The sequence below is a fragment of the Natrix helvetica genome (assembly GCF_964273705.1).
Source record: "Natrix helvetica genome assembly, chromosome: 2".
Taxonomy (NCBI): domain Eukaryota; kingdom Metazoa; phylum Chordata; class Lepidosauria; order Squamata; family Natricidae; genus Natrix; species Natrix helvetica.
The window spans coordinates 297,911,914-297,927,511 of NC_138552.1; the positions used below are offsets into that span (position 1 = coordinate 297,911,914).

General features: G+C 51.7%; 1 protein-coding gene across 3 annotated transcripts; it reads left to right on the plus strand.

Annotated features, from left to right (window-relative positions):
* The first annotated feature begins 1,896 nt into the window (after positions 1 to 1,896).
* On the plus strand, positions 1,897 to 14,824 carry RAB34 (RAB34, member RAS oncogene family). 3 transcript variants are annotated; one of them, XM_081942513.1, is made up of 11 exons: positions 1,897 to 1,970; positions 3,706 to 3,978; positions 4,255 to 4,346; positions 9,025 to 9,093; positions 9,573 to 9,674; positions 9,780 to 9,844; positions 10,645 to 10,696; positions 10,798 to 10,879; positions 11,568 to 11,658; positions 12,543 to 12,650; positions 13,945 to 14,824. In XM_081942513.1, exons 2-11 carry the CDS (start codon positions 3,925 to 3,927, stop codon positions 14,010 to 14,012), a joined length of 783 nt encoding a protein of 260 aa, XP_081798639.1. In that variant the 5' UTR covers positions 1,897 to 1,970; positions 3,706 to 3,924; the 3' UTR covers positions 14,013 to 14,824. The 3 variants fall into 3 exon arrangements, with proteins under 3 accessions (XP_081798639.1, XP_081798638.1, XP_081798640.1); XM_081942512.1 differs by having other exon boundaries at positions 1,906 to 1,970; positions 3,882 to 3,978; XM_081942514.1 differs by having other exon boundaries at positions 1,906 to 1,970; positions 3,882 to 3,978; positions 9,028 to 9,093.
* Positions 14,825 to 15,598: the final 774 nt, after the last annotated feature.

Consider the following 15,598-nt stretch of genomic DNA (forward strand, 5'->3'; position numbering starts at 1 on the left):
GTCACTAAATGAACAGTTGGAAGTCAAGGACACCCCAGTACCCCAACCTTTCACATTCACATGGGGAAAAAAAGTGGAAATTGAATTGTCTTTTAAAAATAACTTGACATCGACTGTTTCATTGTAGATATTTTTATTTGAATATGATTTGATTTTTTTCTTGGTGTCACTCTTGAATTTTCCTGGGTAAAACAAAGTTATAAAGATTATTTATTTACTCTTTTAGATTTAAATCTTAGTTTTTCTCCCTTTTCGACTTTATTTTTCTCAAGGAAAAGTAGACACCCTACAGCAGAGGCCAAAACCTGGGACCTCTGGGTGGGGGTGGGTTCAGTAAGGTCAAGATGACAGAAGCCTTGCCCTGTTATAACCCCACGGAGCCTGTGATTCTCAACTTTGGCAGTGTGAAGATGGGTGGACTTCAACTCCCAGAATCCCCCAGCCAGCTGGGAGTTGAAGTCCACCCATCTTCACACTGCCAAGGTTGAGAAACGTTGCATTAACCATTAAGCATAAGGAAGTGGTGTGGCTTTAATTGTGGTTGTCTACAATGTGTGTTAAAAAAAGTGAGGATTGAACCACAACAGTGAGATTGAAGCAACACACATAACAACAAGCCAGAGTTTTGATCTCACTGTCTTGGGGCAATGAATTCCAGAGTGCCCAAAGACACAGAATCACATAGCTGGAAGGGACCTTGAAGGTCTTCTAGTCTAACCCCCTGCTCAAGCAGGAGACCCTACACCATTTGAGACAAGTGGTTGTCCAGTTTCTTCTTAAATCCCTCCAGGGTTGGCGCACTCACAAATTCTGGAGGCAAGTAGTTCCACTGGTTAATTGTTCTCACAGTCAGGAAATTTCTCCATAGTTAACAGAGTTGGAAGGGACATTGGTGGTCTTCTAGTCCAACCCACTGCTCAGTTCTAGGTTGCTTCTCTCCTTGATTAGTTTCCATCCGTTGATTTTGTGCTTGCCAGATCTCCTTCTTAGCCAATTCAGTGGATGTCCCTTGGGCATGTTTGGAGGGAGAAAGAGAGAGAGAGAGAAAAAAACAGAAGAAGAAGGGGAAAGAGGGGGAGAGAGAAATGGAAAAAGAGAGAAAGAGAAAGGGACAGAGAAAGAGAAAAAGGAGAAAGAGTGGGAGAGAGGCAAAAAAATAAAGGGACAGAGAAAGGAAAAAGAAAGAAAGGGAGAGAGAAAGAGAAAGGAGAGGAAGAAAAAAGAAAAAGGGAGAGAAAGAAAAACAGAAAGAAGAGAAAGAGAAGAGACATGGAAAAAGAGAGAGACAGAGAAAGAGAGCAAAAAAGGAGAGACAGAAAAAAGAAAGGGAAAGAGAGAAAAAGGAAAAAGAAAGGGAGAGGGAGAGAAAGAAAGAGAGAAAAATGAATCAGAGAAAGGGAGAAAAGAGAAAAGAAGAGAGAACGGTAAAGTTTTCTGGGAAGCCCCTAAGGGGCCAAAGAGGAAAGGAGTTCTTTGTGCTCTCTGAGCCTGCATTGTTTTCCAGAAGACGTTTCGTTCCCTGACTAAGTAACACCACCAATGTGAAGGAAGGAGGGTTTGTTGCTCCTTGTTTATATACAGTTGCTTTTTCTGCCAGTGTTGGTATGTTGTGTGTGTGTGTGTGTGTGTGTGGTTTTTCCCTCTTTGGTAGTTCCTTGATGAGGATGTTGTTCTCTGCTTGATTAGTCAAACTACTGTATAGAAACCGGGAGCAAACCCCACACTCACGTGCACTGATGCTGTTGCCTAGCCAGGTCATGAAACGTCTGCGTGCAGAGGGCAGTGGGGCTCGGGTCGCTTCCAAGCCATCTTGGGCGGGCTGCCGCGCGGGGCGCCTCCTCCTCCTGCCGGGTCTGCCTGCCCCGTGGGGGGCTCTGCCCGCCCCGCCGCCGCCCGCCCCAACCTCTGACTCACTCCGGAGCAGATGCCGCCGGCTGCAGCCTCGCCCGTCTGCGCGCCGCCGGGAGAAGGTGGGGGGTTAGGGGGCGCCGGGGGAATCTGGGGAGGGGGGGGGGCCCAGCCGGGAGGGACCCCGCTTTCTTTCCGTCCCCGCTCCGTCCCGACGCTGAGTGGCGGCCGCCCCCTTCCCCGCCGGACCCTTCCCCGCGCGAGGCGGACCACCCACGGCGGCCAGGGTGCCCCTGAGGCGGTGCAAAGCGCCTCCCCGGCGGTAGCGAGCGGGAGACCCCGGCCCTCTTTGTTCGGCCCGGAGGGAGAAGGGATTCGGGGAGGGGGCGCCTGCTGGAATTTCCGCGGATCGGAGACGACCCTCCCTCCGCCCCGCTCTCGTCTGGCTCGCTTTGCCCCCCCGGGATAGCGGGGCGCCGGCCAAGCCGCTCCCGGGGCGCCCCCTCCCTTCCCCCGTCCCGCGAAGACTTCCTCGGCCGCCCCATCTGGCAGGAGTCCGGTCCCCCCCCTCCGTCCCCCCCGTCTCCGCCAGCTGCCTTGTCTCAACTCTCCAGGGAGGATCGGGGGCCGTCCCGGGCCGTGGAAGCCGCGTGGGCTGAGCTCCGTGGGCGGGCGGTGTGGAGGGGGGGAGACCGGGAGTTGCTCGAGACCGCCCCTCCCTCGCCCGTCGCCCGACCCTCGTCCCGCAAGTAACTTTTGGCTGCTCCGAGCAAGATTCTGGGCTGCGCCCACGGGCCTCGCCGCCCACGGAAAACGCGGCCGGCAGCCCCGCTCCAGCGGCCTCTTCCAGCCTTCTTGGAAGGAGACCTGGGGGGGATGCCTGGCTCTGACTCCCCTTCTTTGTGGGTTAGGAGGAAGAGCCGCACCCAAAGCGGGAGAAGCAAAGGAGCAAAGAACTTTAACCGGGATTTAAATCTACTTTGCAAACTTTCAGACAGTGAGAACAATTGACCATTGGAAGGGCCTCTCTCCAGACGTTCTGGGTGCTCCATCAATAGGGGTTTTCAAGAAGAGACTGGAGAGCCCCTTGTCTCAAATGGTGTAGGGTTTCTTGCTTGAGCAAGGGGGTTAGACTAGAAGACCTCTAAGGCCCCTTCCAGCCCTGTTGTTCTATTAATTGACCAGTGGAAGGGCTTCTCTCCAGAGGTTGTGGAGGCTGCAACACTTGAGGTTTTCATGAAGAGATTGGCCAACCATTTGTCTGAAATGCTATCAGGTCTCCTGCTTGAGCAGGGGGCTGGACTAGAGGACCTCCAAGGTCCCTTCCAACTCTGTTATTCAGGTAGCCCCTGACTTACAACTCCAGTCAATCCAAATTTTCAGTTGTTCGGTGAGATAATTGTTAAATGAGTTTTGCCCCATTTTACAACCTACCTTGCCACGGTTGTTAAGTGAATCACTGCAGTTGTTAGATTGCGTAGCCACTCCAGGGAAGGCGGGTGCCCCTCCCACATTTTCTGCCATGTGGGACCCTCCCAGAAGATTTCTCAGGAGGAGGGGCCAGTGGGTGACGGGCAGGTGAAGGAAAACCAAGTTAATACAATACAATAGCAGAGTCGGAAGGGACCTTGGAGGTCTTCTAGTCCAAACCCCTGCCTAGGCAGGAAACCCTATACCGTTCCAGACAAATGGCTATCCAACATCTTCTTAAAGACTTCCAGTGTTGGGGCATTCACAACTTCTGGAGGCAAGCTGTTCCACTGATTCATTGTTCTCACTGTCAGGAAGTTTCTCCTCAGTTCCAAGTTGCTTCTCTCCTTGATTAGTTTCCACCCATTGCTTCTTGTTCTACCTCAGGTGCCTTGGAGAATAGTTTGACTCCCTCTTCTTTGGGGCAACCCCTGAGACTGTGGACCTCAAATCACATAGCTGGCTGGGCAATTCTGGAAGCCCACAAAGTCTTAAACGTTGCCACGGTTGGGCACTGCTGGTTTGGTGGTCTTCAGTGCCGCCTCCCGTTTCTGTGCCCACAGGTGGCATCCTGGGAGACCTGCGAAGGCAGCGGGAGCCCCAGCAATGAACATCCTGGCCCCTGTGCGGAGGGACCGGGTCATTGGTGAACTGCCCCAGGTAAGAGGAGTGCAGCACTGAATTTGGGAAGGGCTGGGGGCTGGGGGACATGGCATGTGCCCCCCCTCCCCCCGTCATCACCCTGTACCAAATCTTGGGGTTACACGGCCTGGGCTGCTTTATTGCTCAGCGTAGCAAAGGCTGTTGCAAGGAGCATCCTTCTGGCTCAGCTCTGAGAGACAAACCCCCCCCCCCGGCTGGGAGGGAGCCTTCTTTCGGACCGGGCCCTCTGTCCATGGGCAGAGGCTCTGCTCCAATGGCCCCTCTACCTTCCAGTGCTTCACCAAAGAGGCGGCTCTGCATAGCAGGACTTCCTTCCATCCTAAAGTGGTGGGCACGTGCCAGGCCCAGCGGACGGGCACAGTGGGGTAAGTAGGTGCCCCCCCTGGAAGGGAAAGAAGGATGAAAGATGCTGCAGGCCTTAAGAAAAGGCCAGGGGATTTGCAGGTGGGGCTGGCTTGCTTTGGGGGGGGGGGGGGGCTGAGCTGCTGCTTCCTCTTCTCCCTTCCAGAGACCCCTTTCCTGGGATGTCCAGCCAGGGGCTGGAGGAGGGGTTGCATAATGCAGAAATGCAGCTGGAGGGATGGCAGAGCAAAGCATCCCCCCCTCCAATATCCCCGGTCAGATTTCCTTTGCTTGAAAGGGGGCCTGCTGGGAGGAGTGGCCAGTCCCGTCTTATGCCCCCCCCCACCTGCCAGGCCAGGTGGCAGCAGCTGTGATTGGCCCTGACCAGCACTGACCCACCCCTGGCCTCTCCTGCCTGGCTCCTCTGGGGAGATTTGCTCAGCTGCTAATCACATTTCTCCACTTCAAGCCTCTAAGCAAGATGGGGGGTGGGATTCCCTGGGGCTTGAGTCTTTGGGGTTAGGGGTCATCCTCCCTCCCTCCCTTCTTCCTCCTCCTTCCTTCCTCCCTCCCTCCCTCCAATCCTCTTTCTATTTCCAGCTATTTAGCTCCAAATCCACAATCTCAGAAAATTAGAATATTGTGACAAGGTGCAATATTCTAGGCTCAAAGTGTCCCACTCTAATCAGCTAATTAAGCCATAAGACCTGCAAAGGGTTCCTGAGCCTTTAAACGGTCTCTCAGTCTGGTTCAGTAGGAATCACAATCCTGGGAAAGACTGCTGACCTGACAGTTGTGCAGAAAACCATCACTGACTCCCTCCATAAGGAGGGAAAGCCTCAAAAGGTCATTGCAAAAGAAGTTGGATGTTCCCAAAGTGCTGTTTCAAAGCACATGAATAGAAAGTTATGTGGAAGGGAAAAGTGTGGAAGGAAAAGGTGCACAAGCAGCAGGGATGACCGCAGCCTGGAGAGGATTGTCAGGAAAAGGCCATTCAAAAGTGTTGAGGACTTTCACAAGGAGTGGACTGAGGCTGGAGTCAGTGCATCAAGAGCCACCACACACAGACGGATCCTGGACATGGGCTTCAAATGTCGTATTCCTCTTGTCAAGCCACTCCTGAACAACAAACAACGTCAGAAGCGTCTTACCTGGACTAAAGAAAAACAGACCTGGTCTGTTGCTCAGTGGTCCAAAGTCCTCTTTTCTGATGAGAGCAACTTTTGCATCTCATTTGGAAATTAAGGACCCAGAGTATGGAGGAAGAATGGAGAGGCACACACTGCAAGATGCTTGAAGTCCAGTGTGACGTTTCCACAGTCTGTGTTGATTTGGGGAGCCATGTCATCTGCTGGTGTTGGTCCACTGTGCTTCATTAAATCCAGGGTCAACGCAGCCGTCTACCAGGAGATTTTGGAGCACTTCATGCTTCCTTCCGCAGACGAACTTTATGGGGATGCTGACTTCATTTTCCAGCAGGACTTGGCACCTGCCCACACTGCCAAAAGCACCAAAACTTGGTTCAATGACCGTGGGATTACTGTGCTTGATTGGCCAGCAAACTCGCCTGACCTGAACCCCATAGAGAATCTATGGGGCATTGCCAAGAGAAAGATGAGAGACAGGAGACTGAACAATGCAGAAGAGCTGAAGGCCACTATTGAAGCATCCTGGTCTTCCATAACACCTCAGCAGTGCCACAGGCTGATAGCTTCCATGCCACGCCTCATTGAGGCAGTAATTGCTGCAAAAGGGGCCCAAACCAAGTACTGAGTACATATGCATGCTTATACTTTTCAGAGGTCCGATATTGTTCTATGTACAATTCTTGTTTTATTGGTTGCATATAATATTCTAATTTTCTGAGATTGTTGATTTGAGGTTTTCATGAGCTGTAAGCCATAATCATCACAATTATGACAAATCACGGCTTGAACTATCTTGCTTTGCATGTAATAAGTCTATCTCATATATTAGTTTCACCTTTTAAGTTGCATTACTGAAATAAATGAACTTTTGCACAATATTCTAATTTTTTGAGTTTCGCCTGTATATTAACCTCTAAGCCACAAGCTCTCCTCCCTTATCAGCTGTTTCGTGTTGTAATGGTCTGGGTGGTGGGTGGGGCTCGTTTGTTGACTAGGGCTGGTTTCCAGATGTCTGGTAGGCGGGAGGTATCATCATGTTTATTCATGTTGTGGGGGTGTTTCTCTATTTCGATAGCTTCCATAATTATTCTCTTGTTGAGGTGTTCTGTTTTGGAGATTAACCTGGCTCCTTCAAAATTACTTTCATGTCCTGTAGCTTTAAGGTGCTGGAAAAGGGAGGAAGTTTTTTCTTTCTTTTTTTCTTACTGCGTTCTTGTGTTCTGCGATGCCTACATTTATTCTCCTGTTCGTTTGTCCTATGTATGTTGCAGGGCGGATTTTGCATGGTATTTCGTAGACTCCTTGGTTTTCTAGCTGGATTTTGTCTTTGGGGTTTCTTAAGATGTTGGCTATTTTTTGGTCAGTGTTGAAGGCTGTCTTGATATTGTGTTTGTGGAGAATTTTGCTGATTTTATCTGTGGTGCCTTTGATGTAAGAGAGGAGGGCGATGCCATTATCCTTTTCTGTGTCTCAGTTTTTTGGGGGAGTCTCCCTTTGGATTAGGTTGGTAATTGTTTTTCTTTGGAATCCGGTGGAGATTAATACATACAATAATACAATACAATAGTAGAGTTGGAAGGGACCTTGGAGGTCTTCTAGTCCAACCCCCTGCCTAGGCAGGAAACCCTATACCGTTTCAGACAAATGGCTATCCAACGTCTTCTTAAAGACTTCCAGTGTTGGGGCATTCACAACTTCTGGAGGCAACTTCTGTTCCACTGATTAATTGTTCTAACTGTCAGGAAATTTCTCCCCAATTCTAAGTTGCTTCTCTCCTTGATTAGTTTCCACCCATTGCTTCTTGTTCTGCCCTCAGGTGCCTTGGAAAATAGTTTGACTCCCTCTTCTTTGTGGCAACCCCTGAGATATTGGAACACTGCTATCATGTCTCCCCTGGTCCTTCTTTCTCTTAAGCTAAATATACCCAGTTCCTGCAACCGTTCTTCATATGTTTTAGTCTCCAGTCCCCTAATCATCTTTGTTGCTCTTCTCTGCACTCTTTCTAGAGTCTCCACATCTTTTCTACATCGTGGCGACCAGAACTGAATGCCGTATTCCAGGTGTGGCCTTACCAAGGCATTATAAAGCGGTATTAACACTTCACGTGATATTGATTCTATCCCTCTGTTGATGCAGCCTAGAACTGTGTTGGCTTTTTTGGCAGCTGCTGCACACTGCTGGCTCATATTTAAATGGTTGTCCACTAGGACTCCAAGATTCCTCTTAACAGTTACTACTACTGAGCAAGGTACCACCTATACTGTACCTGTGCATTCCGTTTTTGTTGCCTAAATGTAGAACCTGACTCTTTTCACCATTGAATTTCATTTTATTAGATAGTGCCCAATGTTCAAGTTTGTCAAGATCCTTCTGTATCTTAAGCCTGTCTTCTGGAGTGTTGGCTATTCCTGCCAGTTTGGTGTCATCTGCAAATTTGATGAGTTCCCCATTTATTCCCTCATCCAAATCATTGATGAAGATGTTGAAGAGTACTGGGCCTAAAACAGAGCCTTGGGGTACTCCACTGCATACTTCCCTCCATGTAGATGCAGTTCCATTGAGGACTACACGTTGAGTGCGGTTGGTCAGCCAGTTACAAATCCATCTGGTGGTGATGCTGTCTAACCCACATTCTTCTACTTTATCCAGTAGTAGGTTATGGTCTACCTTATCAAATGCCTTACTGAAGTCCAAGTAAACTATATCAACATTTGTGAGTTTGTGTAATTCAGTTTTCAGGTGGTCTTTGTCGGCTAGGCGTTTGGTTCTGGAGATGAGTGTCTTGGCTACAGAGTTGATCTGTGCAGGGTGGTGATGGGATTGTGCGTTTAAGTAGCGGTTGGTGTGTGTTTTTTTTCTGGTAGATGGTGTGTCCTAGGGAGCCATTGGGTTTTTTGTAGATTAGGACATCCAGAAAGGGAAGTTGGTTGTTTGCTTCTATTTCCATGGTGAATTGTATTTTGGGGTGTAGCTGTTGAGATGTGTGAGGAAGTTGCCCAGTTTTTCTTTCCCGTGTGGCCAAATCACGAAAGTGTCATCAACATATCTGAGCCAGAGTTTGTGTTTGTGTTCAGATTTATCTAAGGCGTTAGTTTCAAAATGTTCCATGTATAAGTTTGCGATGACGGGTGAGAGAGATGATCCCATGGGTGCTCCTTCTACCTGTTTGTATCTTTGTCCATTGTGGATGAAGTATGTGTTGGTTAGGCAGTGGTTGGTCAGGTCCAGGATGCGTTTGGGGGGTGGGGTTGTGTTTGTTCTGGATGGCTGTCAAGGCTTCTTTTATAGGCATTTGGGTGAAGAGGGATATGACATCGAAGCTCACGAGTAGGTGGCTGGGTTGTAGGTTTTGTTTCTTTATTGTTTCTATGAAGTGGAGAGAGTTTTCTACATGTGAGGTGATGGATTCTGCGTAGGGTTGGAATTCCATCCGTCCGTCTGTCCGCCCATCCGTCCATCTATCTATCTATCTCCATGTTTTTTTCAACTCTGCATTTTTTGGGGGGTGGGGTGGGGGGGCTTTTCGGGCTGATTCATCCCCTTTCCTTCCCAGCAGGTTTAAAATCTCCAAGATCATCGTGGTGGGGGATCTGTCCGTGGGGAAAACCTGCTTGATCAATCGGTAAGGATGGGGATGACACCCAGGGGCTGGGTGGGGCTGTCTTCCGTCCCCTGAGAGTTTGGGGGAACCCAGTGAAAAAGGTCTGGGGGGGGTCAGCTTTTCAATTTCCTAAATGAGTCCCTTGAGCAGAGGTTTCCAAACATGGGTGCTTCTGGACTTCAACTCCCAGAATTCCTCAACCAGCATGAGGAATTCTGGGAGCTGAAGTCCACCAGCCTTAAAGTGGCCAAGTTTGGAGACCCCCACCCTTCAGGATTCTTCTGGGAGCTGGGTGCAAGCGGGCAGGGGGACAGGCACAAGCTGGCCACACAGCCAGGGGTGTGGGTATTATCATTTGTTCTGAGCAGGGGGTTGAACTAGATGACCTCTGGGGGGACCCTTCCAGCTGCGGCCAGCTCCCTTTCCAAGTTGCTCGGAAGGGGTTTGCTGGCAAGGTGACTTTCCTTGTGAGGGTCCCTGATTCAAATGTCTTCCTCCAGATTCTGCAAAGACACCTTTGACAAGAACTACAAGGCCACCATCGGGGTGGACTTTGAGATGGAGCGTTTTGAGATTCTGGGGGTCCCCTTCAGCCTCCAGCTGTGAGTATCCCACGGGGCCTTGTCTCTTTCCAGCAGCCCCGGTCCTCCTCCCCTGGGACCCTCTCCCAGTTTCCCGTCTGACTGTCTCTGCTTGCTCCCTGCCAGGTGGGACACGGCCGGCCAGGAGCGCTTCAAGTGCATCGCCTCCACTTACTATCGGGGAGCACAAGGTGAGGGTGCAGGAGGGGGTGTCTTTGAGGGGGGTTCTGCCTCCCAGCCCTTCTTCTCTTTTCCCTGGTTTCCAAGGTGGTTTGAAGCAGCTTGGCCCCTTTAAGACTTGTGGACTTCAACTCCCAGAATTCCCCAGCCAGCACCTGGAGGAGGGGGGAGGCTAATTGAGGGGGCACCTGCCTTTTTCTGCACCTCCCTGGATTTGCAGAACAGGAGATGCAGGAGGGAAAAGGGGAAGGGTCTGGATGGGGAGCCCCCTCCCCTCAGGGAACTGAACCAGTGGGGAAATCTATTTTTTTACTACAGGTTCTGTGGGCGTGGCTTGGCAGTGGGGGTCATGTGACTGGGTGGGCGTGGCTATGTAGTTATGTAACTGGGGGATCAAAAGACAGAAACTCACTTTAACGATGTCCTGCTGGAGAAGAGTTGGACTAGATGACCTCCAGGTCCCTTCCAGCCCTGGATTATCCTCTGAAGCTGCATCTAATGCCAGGTTTATAGTCCTTCCTTCCTCTCCTTTTTCCCTCCCTCCCTCTTTCTTTCTTTCTTTCTTTCTTTCTTTCTTTCTTTCTTTCTTTCTTTCTTTCCCCCACCCCCCATTTTTGGCCCAGCAGCCTTTTTTTTTTTTTTTTGCTGGCGGACCCCTCCCCCACCCCCACCCCGGCGTTTCCAGAGAACCCGTAGTAAACAAAATGCTTTAAAAGCTTTTTTTTTTTAAGTTCCGAAGATCAGCTGTGGGTTTTTAAAAACTTTTCTTAGTATTTTTTACTGCTGGTTGAGGCCCAAATTCTCTTTGCAGCCATCATTATTGTCTTTGATTTGACTGACGTGGCATCGCTCGACCACACGAGGTAAGCAGCCGGCATGAGGGAGCGGGACCCCCAACTCAGAGAAACGGGGGGGTGGGGGAGCCAGAGGGGCTTCGGGGTGACTTTGCCCCCTCCCTTTGCAGGCAGTGGCTGGCCGATGCCCTGAAGGAGAACGACCCGTCCAACGTCCTCCTCTTCCTGCTGGGCACTAAGAAGGACCTCAGCGTGAGTGGGGGGGGGGGCAGGAGGAGAGGGGGGGGAGGCTGGGAGATGCCGGGTAGCCTTGGGGGCCGGACAGACCTGGATTACGGCCATGAATTTTAGCCCTGCCTTCGATTGGAGACTTTGGGCCAGTGGCTCTCCCTCAGCCAGGTCCACCTTGCAGGGTTGTTGTTTGGTGCAAAATAGGCGGAGCGTTAGATAGGTTCTCTGTTTTGAGTTATATATAAAAGCGGGGCTTAAAAGTAAATAAAAATGAACCCAAGGGGTGTCAGGAACTGGCAGGGAGTTATGTGGCACCTCTTTAGGCTGCTTTATAAAGCCAGCATCTCCTCATCGGGGGGGGGGGGGGGTGTTTCCATGGGCGTCCTCCGGATCCCAGGATTCCTAGCCAGATGGGAATTCTGGGAAGTGATGTCCACATGGCTGGTGGGCACCAAAGCTACCGAGGGGATGGGCACTGCAGCAGGAACAGGTCGGGGTGGGCAACGATGGCAACTGGCTCAGGAATTCTGGGAGTTGAAGTCCACAGATCCTGAAAGTGCCAGGGATGCTGGGAGTTGAAGTCCACAGGGCATCCAGTTGCCATCATTGCCCTCCCCTGACCCAGGTGTCTCTTACCTGCGTGATCTGCTTCATGCATCGGGTGCCCCCCTCTGCCCCCCCCCCACTCAGCCTTCCTCTCTCCCCACAGACACCTGCGCAGTACAGCCTCATAGAGAGGGATGCTCGGAAGGTGGCGAAGGAGATGCAGGCCGAATACTGGGCCGTCTCCTCCCTCACAGGTAAGCGGCACCTGTGCCCCCCATGGGGACCCTCTGGAAGGGCTGGCATTATCCTGGGCGCAAATCCTTTTTGCTACCCCTGCTCTCATCTCTCTCATCCCTCCCTCCCTCCTACATACCTACCTGCTTATCTATCTAACTATCCACCCATCCATCACGTCTGCCTCTCCACCTATCTATCTACAAGTAGCCCTTGAATTATGACCACAGTTGAGCCCAAAAGGTATGTTGCTAAGTGAGACATTTGTTAAGTGAGTTTGGCCCCACTTTACGACCTTTCTTGCCACTGTTGTTAAGTGAGTCACTGCAGTTGTTCAGTTAGTCATATGGTTGCTAAGTGAATTTGGCTTCCTCATTGACTTTGCTTGTGAAGTTGATCACGTGACACACACCCCGGACACTGCAACCGTCACTAAACGAGCTGTTGTAAGTCAAGGACTATGTCTGTCTCTCTATCCATCCATCTATCTATCTATCCTCCCTCTCTTTCTCTTATGTCTGCCTGTATGTCTCCATCTATTGTCTGTCTGTCCATCCGTCCATCCATCTTATCTATCTATCCTCTTTCTCTCATATCTCTCTGTCTGTCATTATCTACCTACCTACCCATCCATCCATCCATCCATCCATCCATCCATCCATCCATCCTATCTATCCTCTTTCTCTCATATCTGTCTGTCATTATCATTATCTACCTTCCTATCCATCCATCATCCATCTCTCTTTCTTTCTCCCCCCCCCCCTCGTGCCCAGCGCTCTCCTTCTCCCGATCTCTCCCCCACCTCTGCTTTCTGGTGGGCAGTCTGCTTCTGCCTGGCAGTGGGGTGGGGGGGGAGGCTGAGCCACCTGCCCTGCCCTTATCATGGTCCCCCTTTTCCGTCCAGGCGAGAACGTGCGGGAGTTTTTCTTCCGTCTGGCCGCTCTCACCTTCGAAGGCAGCGTGATGGCTGAGCTGGAGAAGAGCCAGGCGCGCCGGATTGGGGACGTTGTGCGTAAGTAGCCCCTGGCCAGGCTGGGGGAGGCCAGAGGGACTCAGGTTGGGGGCTGTAGCCGACGGGGGGGCTAAGAGTTAAAGCGCAGCTGGGACAATCGGATGGAACTTTCTCATATGTTCAGAGCCCACGGATTCGGTGTGTTTTGAAAGCCTTTTTATCAGCTGCCTGGGGTGGGTTTATCAGTCAGATGGGAGGTCTGTAAATAAAGAAATAAATAACCCCTGGAACTGCCACCCCATCATTTCTTTAACCATATTTTTGGAACACACAACACACACACACACACAAACACACACAGGCCTTGGGGCATGGGACTCTGCCCCACTGGGGTTTGTGGTCAGCCCTGATAATCCTGCAAGCATGCTCAGCCTCATGACCCATCTCTGTGTGTCCACTGGTATCCTCATAAGGTCTAGAAACTTAGCATTAAAAAACCAGAGCCTGTTTTTCCCCCCGGAGCTGAGATGACCAGCAGGGTGGTCAAAGCATTTTAGCAAAATAGTTAAAGGGACTCCCAACTGGAGTAAATTTAAAGTAGGGGGAGAGGAGGGGGGAGGCAAGGGTCCATGATCTGCCCTAGAGAGTTTTCAATGGCTCTTTGCTGCCCTCTGGTGGTGATGTGGAATTGGGCTGCAATTGTTATGAATTCAAAGCCAGCCATGAGCAAAAGCCCCCTCCCCATTTCCATAGGTCCCCTCCCCATAGCACAAAGCAATGCTCTTTTTTCCCATGTGAGACACCATCAAGCATTCTGCTTGGGCGGGGGGGGGGGGAGGGGGGACTAGATGACCTACAAGGTCCCTTCCAACTCCTTTAATCTGTATTCTGCACTTTTAAAGGATTCCCCACCCCTCACTCTGTGACCGTCAGAAATACAAGCCGGCATAGACCTGTGATGCTACTTTGGGGGAGGGGGCTGGGGTGGGGGTGGGTGGGACAGGGAAGAAAGGCAGGTCAGGCTGGATGGCACTAGGGAGACCCTCATTCAATACCCCTTCAGTGTCAGAAGCCCAGTGAGGGGTTATGGGTCAGTTTGCCTCTCTTGGCCTGGCCTACCCTGCAGGGTGGTTGTACGGGGAGAAACAGAGGAGGGAGGGTTGTGCATTTGGGAAGGAACTCCTAAGGAATGCAAAGGCCCCTGGGGTGTTATGGGGTGGGGCTGTCTCCCAGCCCGCTGGAGAAGCCCCCTGGGTCCTCGCCTGCCTGTGCCCTCCTCCCACAATATCTAGGGCGGGTGGGGGGGGGCAGGTGGGCTGCAGGATGCCAACCGACAACTCTGCTTCCTTTGCAGGGATTCATGGGGACGAGCGAGACTTGTACGTGACGGAGAAGAGAAAGCGGACCAAATGCTGCGCATGATGAAGCCCCCCTGAACAGCCCCCTCCCCCGGCATTTGCACTGGGCTCTTTTCTAGACCAAAGGAAGCCCCCTCCCCATTTCTGACACATGAGAAGCAGGCGCTTTCCCCCCCATCTCCCTGACAGTGCCAAACCAAAGAATGAAGATGTCCAAGCCTGGCAGCTTTAAGACTTGTGGACTTCAACTCCCAGAATTCCCCAGCCAGCATGGAGAATCGGTCACATGATCATGGCTGGCTGGGGAATTCTGGGAGTTGAAGTCCACAAGTCTTAAAGTTAGCTGCAGAATTCTGGATTTGAACGTCCATAAGACTTAAAGTTGTCTGTAAAATTATGGGACTTAGAAGTCCCAAATCTTAAAGTTGGCCATGGAATTCTGGGAGTTGAGGTCCATATGTTTTGAAACTGACTGGAGGATTCTGGGAGCTGGAAGTCTGCAAATCTTAAAAGTGGCTGAGGAATTCTGGGAGTTAAAAAATCCACAAAAATCTTGGCTGTGGAACTCTGTGATTGGAAGTCCACACAAGCCTTGAAACTGGATAGGGAATTCTGGGAGTTGAAGTTTGCAAGTCTTAAAGCGGCCATGCTTGGACCCCTGTGTTGTAGAGCGTATCCTCCTGAACGCTTCCTGGCTTCAGATTCACCTCTGCCTTCCCTCACCAGGGCTGTGCGTGCTCATCTTTGAGGACCCTCCCCTCCACCACCCCACCACCCCAAGTGGCAGCCGAAGCCCCCAGGCTTACTCGGACTGTGCCGGCCACTTCTTGCCTTTTTGTCTACAGAGATTTTCATATACTTGGCTGCTTTTTTGTACCTGGCTGGTGCTTTTTTCTGTCTCTCGGGCTGAGCAGGGGGTGGGTGGGTGGGTGGGTGGGTGGTCATGCCTGGGTACCCATCCCAGAGATCCTGCAGGACTGGGAGTCACAGGATGGGTGGGTGGGGGCGAAGGAAGACAAAAGGGAGCTTCTCATGGCCACTGGAGGGGGGGCGTGTTTGGCTTTAGCCTGCTTGGACCCTGGGGGCCCTTTGGGGGCCCTTTGGGGGCCCTTTGGGGGCCTGGATGGGGCCCCTCCCCTGGCTTGCCTGGCTGGGAAATGGATCCCACCCACCCCAATCTGGAGGGCGTTGCCTCCCCTCCCCAAAGGGGGCCAAAAGATAGCAGAGTTGCTAAGTGGAACCTGAAATGCTGAAAAGTCTCCAGCTGGGTGGGGGCCAGGAGCGACACCCCTCCCATTCCTTGGAGGGCACAATTTGTTCCCCCCACCCCAAGAATTGCAGTGAGTAGCAGGGGATCCCCGATTGCACCTCCTCTTCCTGCAATTCTGCCATGGGTAATGCGGCACAGAGTCATGGGGGGGGGAGAGTCCAGGCCAAGGGGTAGGAAGCCCCCCCCCCCAAGCAAAAGGGTGGGTTTCAGCAGAAAAGGGGCTCTCCCCTCCCTGGCGTCAGCCGTACAGCCGAGGAAGGAGCCCTTCGTGGTTCCCCCCTGAATTCATTGGGAGGCGTTTGGCACAGGGGTGCCAGTGGGAGGCAGGTGGGGGCAGCACAAAAAGGCCAGAATGGGGGCAAACAACCCCCCCCCCCGGG

Coding starts and splice junctions, on each gene's coding strand:
- RAB34 (XM_081942513.1), top strand. CDS start 3,925: ATGAACATCCTGGCCCCTGTGCGGAGGGACCGGGTCATTGGTGAACTG. Junction 4,347..9,024: donor CAGCGGACGGGCACAGTGGG/GTAAGTAGGTGC, acceptor TTTCCTTCCCAG/CAGGTTTAAAATCTCCAAGA. Junction 9,094..9,572: donor AAAACCTGCTTGATCAATCG/GTAAGGATGGGG, acceptor GTCTTCCTCCAG/ATTCTGCAAAGACACCTTTG.